A 12,699-nucleotide genomic window follows, 5' to 3' on the forward strand; every position below is an offset into this window, starting at 1 on the left:
TCAGCTGAATGGTAAGAACAAGATCCGGGCCATCAACACGTACGCCCTACCCGTGATCAGGTACCCTGCTGGGGTAATAGGCTGGCCAAAGGAGGAGATAGAAGCCACTGACATAAAGACAAGAAAGCTCCTTACCATGCATGGAGGGTTTCACCCCAAGTCCAGCACCCTGAGGCTGTACGCTAAGCGGAAGGAAGGGGGCCGGGGACTGGTGAGTGTCAGCACCACAGTCCAGGATGAGACAACGAACATCCAAGAATACATTGGGAAGATGGCCCCAACTGACCAAGTGCTCAGTGAATACCTCCGGCAGCAGAAACCCAAGAAAGAGGAGGGAGACGAGGAACCATCATGGAAGGACAGGCCCCTGCACGGTATGTACCACCGGCAGATAGAGGAGGTGGCTGATATCCAGAAATCCTACCAGTGGCTGGACAAAGCTGGACTGAAAGACAGCACAGAGGCACTAATCATGGCAGCACAAGAACAAGCTCTGAGCACAAGATCCATAGAGGCTGGGGTCTATCACACCAGGCAAGACCCCAGGTGCAGGCTGTGTAAAGATGCCCCAGAGACAATCCAGCACATAACAGCAGGGTGCAAGATGCTAGCAGGCAAGGCATACATGGAACGCCATAACCAAGTGGCCGGCATAGTGTACAGGAACATCTGTGCCGAGTATAACCTGGAAGTCCCGAGGTCAAAATGGGAGATGCCCCCAAGGGTGGTGGAGAATGACCGAGCTAAGATCCTGTGGGACTTCCAGATACAGACGGACAAAATGGTGGTGGCTAACCAACCGGACATAGTGGTGGTAGACAAACAGAAGAAGACGGCCGTAGTGATCGATGTAGCGGTTCCGAATGACAGCAATATCAGGAAGAAGGAACACGAGAAGCTGGAGAAATACCAAGGGCTCAGAGAAGAGCTCGAGAGGATGTGGAGGGTGAAGGTAACAGTGGTCCCCGTGGTAATCGGAGCACTAGGTGCGGTGACTCCCAAGCTAGGCGAGTGGCTCCAGCAGATCCCGGGAACAACATCGGAGATCTCTGTCCAGAAGAGCGCAGTCCTGGGAACAGCTAAGATACTGCGCAGGACCCTCAAGCTCCCAGGCCTCTGGTAGAGGACCCGAGCTTGAAGGATACATCAGGGACTTTGACTTGTTCTAATTATGCTACTTTTTGGTCCACTTGGAGGAAGTTTGGAGGAAGCGTGCCCTTACAGTGCAGTTTCTGCATGAACATCAGCACACAGATTTACATAAGCCACCTGAATATGACATTTGCATTACTTGGACTGTGAAAGACCCTCGCGTCCTTTAAGTTATGTGAGGGTCTCTTACAGTGCAAGAACTGTTAAAGACCCTCACAAAGGATCATAAGAATGATTAATCTCATGAAAAATAAAGTCACTTCTGGATTCTGCAATTTAAGCAAAAAACAAAACAACAAAATCCGTCTCGCATCTCAAAACAATACTAACGTATTCGAGTGCCAGCAAAAGCAAATAGTTATTAGCGTCTGCTGTCTTGTCCCTGTAAATAATTTCACTTTCAAAGTACATCTAGGCAAGTAAGTGTTTCACATACCTGAAAATATTTTATTCTTATAAATTGCATAACTTAATAATTAATTGCACATTTCTGTAACTCACTTAATGTTGCTTAATTTAAAAAAAAAAAATTAAATAGTGCAGTGTAAAGCCTGGTTTTTGTCTGTTTTTAGAGCAGCTGGAGAGAAAAAAGTGAAGAATCTGTTCCAGTCTAATCTCGAGCTCCTCCTATTTCTATTTTCCCCTTTTAACATCAGGCCGTTTAATCCAAGTGGCTCACAAATCCAGACAGGAAATCAACTAGATTACAGCCACTGCAGGCATGAATGCTTGTGCTCGACCTTTGCCATCTTCCAATATTGTTTCTATGCAGTATTTTTTTTTGCTCCTATTTATATTATTGGATTGTCTGCTATTGGAGGAATAAATAGCATATATATTTTACAACTAAAAACTGCAAGGCTTGGGAAATGAATCCATTGTTATTTTAAGAGTTTATTTTCAATGAGTAGCAGACGGGTTCATGTCATTCATTCATTGCTCTTTGTCATTGGTAAATAAAAAAAAGTCCTCTGTAAAATCTGAAAATCTGGCATTACTGCTGTCTCTAATCCCTTTGGAGAGGGATAAAAAAAAAAAAAGGCTCAAGTCACGTTGCACACTGTACACAGACCAATAAATTAGGCAGTGGGCAAGACATTAACTTCCTATAATCATGTAATGACATTAAATGAAATCACTGGTAATTTCAGAGCATGTGAGAGAGCATATCAGCATAGATCTGCACTGTTATGGGCTGACAGGCTTTAAAGCAGAAGTTTTAATCACATCCTGAAGATCCTGGCTGCAGCATCCTTCAACACAACAAATCAAAAACTTCTCTACACTCAGACATGAGCCAAACAATGTAAAATATATTTGCATCTTGCATTATTGCATGTCATTCTGCCAAACCATCGCTCGCTTTGCTTTCTGTGGAACAGCGAGAAAGACACACTGAGCTTGCTTCTTTGAAAATACTCCAGTAGATACAGCTCACACTTGGCTGATCAGATCCCTTTCTGACACATTTACTATCTCTACATGTGTCCATCAGCTTGCAGCAGCAGAGTGAGCGAGTGTGGGTGAAAGCTGCCGAGGCCTGTTGATATTCTAATTTACAGGCTCATCAAAAACACATATAACCTGTTCATTGGACTCCCTAGTAAACAATGATGGGCTCTCTGGATCAACAAATATCAATCACGGTGTGAACACTGCAATTAGGATAAAAGAAAGTTGTGTGGGGGATGAGCTGTTAGTATACTGTGAAAGAGTACAGCATGAGATATTGCAGAAGCGGGAGGGAGCTTTCAGGACAAAGAACATGCATAAAATGACTGTAAATATCAAGCAAGAAAACAAGTGGTGAAAACTGAGGATTGAAAGAACATCCACAGCGAGAGGATGGAACACAGTCTGCAGCAAAACAGTGTGAAGGAGGTGTGGGAGTGGGATGAGAAAGACTGCTGGCTAAAGACAACCTGGCCAAATGGCTGAGGGGACACAGTTAAAGAGTTAAAACATGTTTTTCAGCCAGTTTGACACAGAAACTCTTGGACGTTTTGACAGGTCAACCTATCTCACACTCACTGACCATCTATATGTTCCCTGTTGATGAAAGTCTAGCTGATTATAGCCCCCTTTGATCATTCATCACTTTAAAGGTCAAGCCTCCAGTGTCCCTGATGGCATTACTTACACAATTTAATCACAAGCAGCTCATTAGAACCTGTTTAAAAGCCTTTTCAACGCTAAAGGTATCGCTACTCTTAATTGCTTTCTGGCAGAAAATAAAATTAGTCTGTGAAGGAAATATCATGCCAGGTTTAAATTATTTTCACAGGATTTTCCTCTGATATCAAGTGTGTCAGAAAATTATAAAGTCACAAATTCTGGATGTAACTCGGCCATGGACATGACAAACTTAAGACTGATATTTCAATTCAAATTACTTTTATTTATATAGTGCCAAATCTGCAGCAGTCGCCTCAAGGTGCTTTGTCTTGTAAGGTAAAGACCCCTACAATAATAATAATAATAATAATGATAATAATAATAATAATAATAATAATAATAATAATAATAATAATAATAATAATAATAATAAAACAACAACAACAACAACAATCAGATGAGCAAGCACTTGGCGAAAGTGGGAAGGAAAAAATTCCCTTTAACAGGAAGAATCCTCCTGCAGAACCAGGCTCAGGAAGGGGGAGCCATTTGTTTGTTGAGGGTGAGGAAGACATGATAAAATTGTGTAAGATAGCCAGAAATTAATAATAGCTATTGATTAAATGAAAAGACATGGATAAACACATAGAGTGAAAATCTGAATGACATGCAGGTGATCCTTAGCTGCTGCCTTTCATGACCTGAGAGATGGAGGAGGAAGAGCAAGAGGGTGATGTGGAGGAATGACATCAGGAAATATGCACACATACAGTGGTACCAAGGCAACGACACCCATTTTTGGTCCAACCGCCCAAGATCCACAGCTAGTTAGATCGTCACAATGACTGAACACAGTCAAGCCAGTTGTTTTCCTTTGTTTTTTCATTGTTTAAAATGTTTTTTTTAACAGTAACTAAAGCAGACTACTAGCACCTCTGAAGCTCTCTCATTGAAAATGTAAATGGGTCATTCTATGTGTGTTCGTCAAATGCCTCCCAAGTGATCTTACAGATTTTCCTGGAAAAAAAACATCCAGGGTAAAAATGCACATGCTAGTAGTTTTTAAGAAAAGATTTCAGGTCCCTCCTTTCATTAGTTTTCTCAAAAAAACAAAGGATTTCAAGAGATGAAGGCAGAGCTGGTTTGAGATGTTTTTCTGGCATCGTTTTTTCAGGGGCTATTTGAAAGATTCCATTATCTGGAAAAGTGCTTCAGATAGGTCCTTCAAATCTTTTAGGTACTGTGGCTCTGTGAATATGGATTCTCATGAGTGCAGCTGAAGTTAACACAGAATGATGGATGCTTGAAGTCCCTAAAATATCTGGATAAAAAATTTGGATCTCTGAGAGATTATTGGGGATCTGTAGGAAGTCCCTTATGTACAGGTTCTCATATACAAGCAACATAACATTCTTTAAAACGGTTCAAATCAGGTTACTGGTTTCACTGATATTAAAGCTTGAATACTTGAAAAACCCCCAACTCATTTTCATCCAACTTCAGTGTGACATTCCCCAGGTATGACAGCATGTACCGAATTCAAATTCAGCTTCTTAGAAAGACCAAGTTTCTGTTAATGTTAAATCCAAAATCTGTTACGGCGTTCTCTCTCATTTTCCCAATATGAATTTTTGAAACGGTCATATTTAAGTAAAGATTGTTTCAGAGGCAGAGCATGATGTCTGAATCCAATTTATGGACCCTCATTGCCCAACAAGACAAGACTTTTATGAACAGGAAGGGAAGAAGTGTGCTGGGTGCCATTACAAAGCACGCTCCATTTCATAAAATGGAAAAGATTTATAGTGACTCGTGTCCTTGACTATTTCTTGGTGAAGACCATCTTCTAACCCATAACACAAAAGTGAACTGTTCTTTTTACACTCTTTTTTTAGATAAATTACACAAACATCATATACCATTTTGTTTGTTTGTTTTGCCAGATTAAGAGTTTTATTAACTCCCAACAGATAATTGTGTGAAAATTTGATTTTTTTTCTCAACAAAAATAAAAGGTAAAAAACAAAAAATGATCTGGAGTTTTAATATCATTCGAAGCAGCTAATTTAAACACTTATGTTACTCAGTTTTGCAATCAGACCTTGATTCTTTGCCAAATTTGTAAAAACGTGCCCAGCTAACAAACTTGACCCAGAACCACAGGCAAATGTACTCTCCAATACCACCCACATGGCAAGGAGGGGGGAAGGGAAGGAAGGAAACTTACACAGTCAAAGAGGATTTAGTATGGTGCTGAAAACGATCAACCTCAAGTATGAACCACGATGCTGTAAATAGTCTCATTTTTGAAAGAGCCACACAAGCTGTTTCTCCTTGTTTCCACTCTTTTGGCCAAACTAAGCTAACTGCCTGCTCACTGCAACATTAAGCAAAAGCTACCAGGCTGCATATTAGAAAGCTCAGCAGAGAGGCAGCGCACTGGCAGAAGAAGAAGTCTTTAAAGTGGGGATCTGGATCACTCTCCAAAAAAAGAAGAAAAAAACAACAGTAAAGTAAGGCACTATCTTCAGCACAGGATGTACTCTCCTAGTATCTCGCTAGCTACAGAAAACGTCCTGTACTGTTCTGTTATCGTAACCATGATGCTCCAGTATCCTTGTTAGCCAGTAGTATTAATCTCTCACATAACAAAGAACGCTGATCCACTGCCACTGAAGCATCTTAAACCACATTTAAAAGCATGGGCTATGTGTTAAGAAGAGACAGGTACCTGGGAAATATGCTGAAGACACAAGTAGTTGATGCAGCTAATTCACTCATACATCTTTAGTGTCTGATTTTGCAACAAAAACACAAACTACTTTAGGCACTCACTGCGCCGACAGCCACCACACTGCGCAGCGCTGCCCACCAAAATGGCGCCGGTTTCAGTCCACCAGAAGATTAATGAAGCAGCCAACTCTTATTGAATCTAGCCTGCCCTCCTGCTTCTAAGAATCAGCATTTATCTTTGGAAAGTGTGAGAAGTTACTCCATTCATCCATTCTGCAAATTATCTCTACGATCACATTAATAGGAACAGATAGATGGTCACAAATGGTGATAAAGTTTGGACTCTGGTTTGGACTTTAAATTATGTATGGACTAATTGCACAATTAAACATTAGCATCTGCACTGGAATAGATCTGATTATATATGCCCAGACTGTAATCTACATATTCTTTTCATTTCTTTGCTACGTGATGCTATCTCACTACTAAATCTTGCTGCTTTGCATACACTAATGGATGGACTTCATATTCATTACACACGATGCATCTTACATTTTTTTGTAGCTTCTATCAGTCGTGCACTACTATCCATTAGCTTTATCGTCATGTCTGAATGAACAGAAGCCACAGAGGTAGGGTCAGACCTAGCAGCATTTAGATATCACTTTCAGTGGTGGACAGGACAGACGTGCATGGGCACAGAAAAGATACAATTTCTGTTTTTGTCTACAGATGTCTCTTGTGTTTGTGAGTTACTCAGCTTTTTTTAAGGATGAATGATTTGGAGACTGAACAAATTTCAAACTTTTGACATGAGACTCCCATTTACTCTGCTGAGAACTAATCAAATTACAGAACAAGCCCCAAAGCTGCTCCTTAGGTCCACATTTCAGTACTAACACAGCTCCATAAACTTCAGAGTCTAAAACAGACAGTTTGCATGTGTTTACTTGCCAGGATTAGACAATGAGACCTCTCTAAAGAGCACAAATGCCTCTCTCACACACACACACACACACACACACACACACACACACACACACACACACACACACACACACACACACACACACACACACACACACACACACACACACACACACACACACACACACACACTTCTCTACAGTTTCACAGAATGGATGTTTACAGTAAACTCTGTGATGCGATGAGGACAAATTTATAACCAGTTGTGGATATAATCCAACCCATGATCTAAAGTTTGATGCTTCTAGCTGTTTTCTGAGAGTCTCTTGTCTGAATTGATTGACCTTCAACATCATAAAGTAGCAAGATCCATGTAAGAGTGTTCTCTGAAAGGAAAGAGAGCTGCATACATTTATGCTCATGCTACAACACTGGCAACTTTGTTAATTTCTTAGCTATTATACTTCTTCAAATCTACACATTCTCCAGCTACTTTGTTAGGTACACCTGTTCAACTGCTTGTTTAGACACAAATCTAATTAGCCAATCACATGGCAGCAAGTGGGGGCATGTAATCACGTAGATGTGGTCAAGATGACCTGCTGAAGTTTAAACTGACCACGAGAATGAGTAAGAAAAGTGATTTAAGTGCCTCTACGTGTGGCATTGCTGTTGGTCTGAGTGTTTCAGAATCTGCTGATCTACTTGAATTTTCCCACATGACAATTTCTAGGATTTACACTGGTTTGCAACAGCAGTTCTCTGAGCAAAAGGTGTCCTCTTTATGCCAGAGGTAATGGCAGAATCACCTTCAAGCTGATGGGAAGGCTACAGTAACTCAAATACCTAGTTGTTACGACCAAGGTATGCAGAAGAACATATCTTAATGCACAACACTGCACCAAAAGGCCACACCAGGTGCTACTCTGGTCAGCTAAGAACAGAACTGAGGCTACAACTTTATTTATATAAAGCCAAACCACACCAACAGTCATCGCAAGGTTCTTTATATTGTAATGTAAAGACCCTACAATAATAGAGAGAAATAAAGTCACACAGACTCACCAAAATTGGACAATAGAAGATTATAAAAATGTTGCGTGGTCTGATGAGTTCTGATTACTGCTACCATCATAGAAGCCATTCAGAAGCCAGGGTCACAATTTGGCATAAGCACAAAGCCTGAATCCTTCCTTGTTAAGGGGTCAAGCTGCTGTTGATGGTGGTGAAAGGGTGTGGGTGATATTTTTCTGACACAGTTTGGGCCCCTTAGTACCATCCTTCAGCACCACAGCCTATCTGAGTGTTGTTGTCGAGCATGTTCATCCCTTTATGACCGTAGTGTGCCCATCTGATGATGGCTGCTTCCAGCAGGATAGCAAGCCATGTTACAAAGCTTCAATCATCTCCAGCTGGTTTCTTGAACATAAGAGTGAGTTCACTGGACTCAAATGGCCTCCACAGTCAACAGATCTCACTCCAATAGAGCACCTGTGGGATTTGGTGGAACGGGGCATTCACATCATGGACGTGCAGCCAACAAATCTGAAGCAACTGTGTGATGCTATCATGTAAATATGGATTCATGTATAACTGGTGGTTAATAATAAAGCTGTGAGGAACATTTCCATAAAAATGACTTGTGGGTGAATGCAAAATGCAACTCAATGTTTTTATCTGAATCTAACCGGAGCACAAGTTTATCTTTATCACAAGTTGCATCTGTCTACAGTTTGACACTAATGCCTGACACTAATACGTTAAACACCTAAATTTTAAGTTTTAGATTTCATTTTTTCTTGTCTTATTATGTATATCATATATAAATATATTCATCCTGCTCCTCTATGTCTAATCGTTCATGAAGATGAAGTAAAATCCTAACCGCTACATGCAGCTTGTTTCATCTTGATACTGAATTTCATCAAGAGTGTCTAAATGAAAGCACCAGCTGACAGAAGAAACTGGCAGGCGTTACTGTGAATCCACTCCTTAGGGAATCTCTTCTTTTGCTCCCACTACAAATGAACTGACATCTAAAGGAAGAAAAAGAGCCTCATGCATTAGCAAAGATCGTGACTGTAGGGGGGGTATTTTTATGACAACTAGAGGCCTCCCAGGACTTTTAACTGGTACTGCTCACTGTGTGTATCCAGCCTCCGTGGTAAGTGGAGCACCAGCACACGGTGCAGTGAAGTTCAGTTCTGCATCGCAGGCACTTTTCTAAATTATCCTTCTACTGCATTGCATGAACAGTTTGAGAGTATCAAGTTAACAATCAACTTAATCAATTTGCTATTCAGTCAATATTAATCAGTCCATTAATTAATCACTCGGGTCACAGCTGCCATATTCATACTCTCATTAGCCCACTTCATCTACAGTATAATGGCATCTTTTAACAACTCACTCACTAGCTCACTAATTATGAATCATTTGTTTAATGTGTGCAAGAATGGAGGTGTAAAAATGGCACGTTTTGCTTTTTTTTGCTTTTTTTGCTTTTGCGTGTTGGGGGTAATGAGTGGGACTATTTCTTGGCCGGGAAAATTAACTTCCTGGAATGTTTGTTGGTTGACTAACAACTTAGAGGTGACAGCAAGACCCTAGGAAATACGCAGTAATTAGCCAAACTGTATTCCCTTAAGATTCCCTTAGCTTGGCTCATAGACAGCCAGCTTCATATGAAACTGGGAGATATGAAACGTATTAATCCATCAGCAGCTGAGAAGGTGCACAATCCCAAATCTCTCTCAAAGTCATAACCGCTTCTTAATTCGCAGAATAAGAAAGAACGAGAACCTGGGTACCTGCTACTGAGTTTGGACGGGGCAGCGCAAGAGAGGAGGTGCTGTGCAAATGGTGCTGTGGGAGGGGCCTTTTCGGTGCTGGTGGAGTTCTGGGCTCCATGATGTCCATTCTAGGTAAGGCCTCATCTGGCTGGGTTGTGAGATTGTCCCTGGTTGGCCTGGGATGGCGGTCCTCATTTGTATGGCCCATTACGCCGCCACTTCCCTCTGGGCCTTCGTCCTTACCCAGACCCTCAGTGGAGGTGCTGCGCTCCTCATTCTCAGAAGAACTAGTGATTGTTGCTGTGCAGCGGAAAGAAAAATATGGTTAACAGAGCCAAGAAAAGAAAAAAAACAACAACAACATCTGGCATGTGACTGCTTATATGCACATCCTCATAAATGACTAAAGACAAAAAGTTAAGCAATAGCTTCAACATCATCAAAAACACATTTATTCAATCTACAATGAAATACACCCTTTTTTGTTTTACTCACAAGTCATCAATCAATAAGTTTCATTGTACTTGATGAGCCCTCTACCTTTTTGTGTTCAACTATAAATACAAACTCTATTTAAAGAAAAAAAAAGTGTCCTATTTTGGGAGAATCAGACCCGTAAGCAACAAAGACAGCAGTGTCCCAGTTTTGACAGGAGGGAGCTGAAGCCTGAAGGCTGAAGTGGCACAGACAAACAGAGAAACTGGCTGTGGGGTAGAGGTGCACATTTTACATAGATAGTGATGTTGCATCTCCCTAACTTTGAGATTGTAGGAAGGTGTGGCAAACACCAGGAGAGTCATATTTCATTTCCCGATTCCATATTATAGCCCATGTTTGTTTAGCTAACCGTTTTTTTTTTTAAACTTCTGATGATGCACGACTAGGCATCTGTGTTGGACGTGCGTCACTATGTGTAAAAAAAAAAAGAAGAAGAAGAAAAAAAAACACAATTTGAAGTCCTGTAATATGAACAGATACCATCTGGAGACACAGAGCAGCAGCAGCTCTCACCTATAATTCCACTATCCTTGCTCTCCAACGTTGAGGTGGGGCTTTGAGATGGAGGCCCTGGACTGCTCCCAGTCATGAGTCCACAAGGAGGGCAAGGGGCTGGGCTGGATGCAGGGCTAGAGAGGGTTCCACTGGGACTGCTGCTAGAGCCACAGTGGGGAGAAGGTAAAGGTAAAGGCTGGGGCAAAGACTGGCCTCCCGCACTGGTGCTCAGGGTGGACGAGGGGCTCTCTGAGCAGGGTGAGGCTGTGCTGCAGGTCAGGGTGGAGCTGGGACTCCCCCCCTGAGCAGAGGAATCATACTGGGGAAAAAAAACCAGAGAAGAGAAAGGGTTAGAAAAAGTTAAGCCATAAATAAAGGTGGAAAAAAGGCTCTGTGGAACAATATTTGAGCATGTTTAAGTGAAATTCCTCTATGTTGAAAGTGGAGTAAATTAGCAGTGCCAATTTCAAACCTTTTAACAGCACTTCACTCCTCGTGACACTGTTGGCCTTCTTGCGCAGCGTTATTTGCAATAGTGAGTGAATATGTTTGAGCGTGCATGCAGATGGGAATTGAAAAGATAATTCCAGTTATTTTCATCCTTGCTGTCATTTCCCAGTTTTTCCTTTTTTCTAAAGATGACTGGCTGTCGTCAAAACTAAAATCAATCACTGCAGACATTCAGAATTTACCACGCTCTGGGGTTTTTTGCGATGTACCACACAGAGGAAAGACAAAAAAGTGCAAAAAAGAAATCACGGCATCAGTCTAAACGATGTTACTGATTAAAACAGCACACCTAAATTTTAAGTAGGGAAATCGAAAAAGGCAAGTATTATACTCGCTTTTCGAACACGCAACTTTTTTTAAGTCACCTCTGATGAGTAAATTCAAGATACTCAGACCTGACTTCGCATACTTGCCAATGCAATAACTATAACATGGGAAGTAAGTATTTAACCCTTTAAAGCCTGCAACATGAAATACTTGCCAGAAATTTCTATTTTTTTTTTAATTTATAAATTGAGTGTTAATTAAACCTTAAATATAGGAGTTTTAATTTGTTATATATTTGTTACATTCAGCATTTTTCTGCAGTTTATCATTTAAAAACATATTGTGGAATTTAAGTTTTCCCGTTAGGAAAAAAAAATCATATTTATGATGCAGAAGTAAGAAAAACTGTATAAAATGTATAAAATATGATACATTGGACATTAAGGGGTTAATAGTGCAAAAAAATTACAAAGCTAAGGGTCAGGCTGGAAAAAATGGATGCAGTAATGAAAACAAATCTTCTATCATACCCATCAATAAAAAAGCCTTCAACTTTTAAACTCACCTTTTGAGAGAACAGAAAACACATATGCACACATAATAGCAAGTGCACATCACTACAGCAGCACTGCGGTGAGTTACATTATATAAGAAAGACTGTGACGTTTTTCTTTAGGTTGTCAAAGGGGTCTTGGTTCTAGCTCGTACATTTTAATGAATGCTTTTAATCTATTGAGTTTCTCCACTGGTCTTTAAAAATACATGTCTACATCATATAAAAATTCATAGCATTTACCAATTAAGGGAGCGAGAATTGAAAAATGTTTGAATTCACATTTTTTTTAACAGACGGGCGCAAAAAACAAAAAGGAGTCTTTTATCCTTTCATTTGATCACGTGCATTTCAGGTCTCTTCATTACTGATGCAACCTTTCTGCAACACAGAGAATGTATGGAGACAAGGCAGCAGAGTTTAAACAGCTCACTGTTATTCCCTTTATACCAAAGCCTCATCTATCTTAGCCAGGACAACCCACATTCCTCATATGAGCTTTGCTATCTCTGTGAAACTGACTGAATCTGGAGCTCAGGTGGTGGAATGAGGCTGCGAAAATGGGCCATGGCTGAAGCATGCAAAGGCAAAAAGATCGAAAGACATTCGCACAAACAATAACTCTTTATACACAGAGCTTAAACTAATCAGGCACTG

The 12,699-nt window shown here is 40.7% G+C and overlaps 1 protein-coding gene across 1 annotated transcript in view; it reads right to left on the minus strand.

Annotated features, from left to right (window-relative positions):
* LOC113020750 (protein TANC1-like) overlaps positions 1–12,699 on the minus strand; it is a 50,288-nt gene that overhangs the window by 30,416 nt on the left and 7,173 nt on the right. The window contains exons 6-7 of the mRNA XM_026164967.1: positions 10,731–11,031; positions 9,738–10,019 (exon numbers count right to left, since the gene is read on the minus strand). Of these exons, the coding sequence (XP_026020752.1) occupies positions 9,738–10,019; positions 10,731–11,031 (583 nt within the window). The remainder of the gene's footprint in view (positions 1–9,737; positions 10,020–10,730; positions 11,032–12,699) is intronic.

Source organism: Astatotilapia calliptera, chromosome 1, assembly GCF_900246225.1.
Source record: "Astatotilapia calliptera chromosome 1, fAstCal1.2, whole genome shotgun sequence".
Lineage (NCBI taxonomy): Eukaryota > Metazoa > Chordata > Actinopteri > Cichliformes > Cichlidae > Astatotilapia > Astatotilapia calliptera.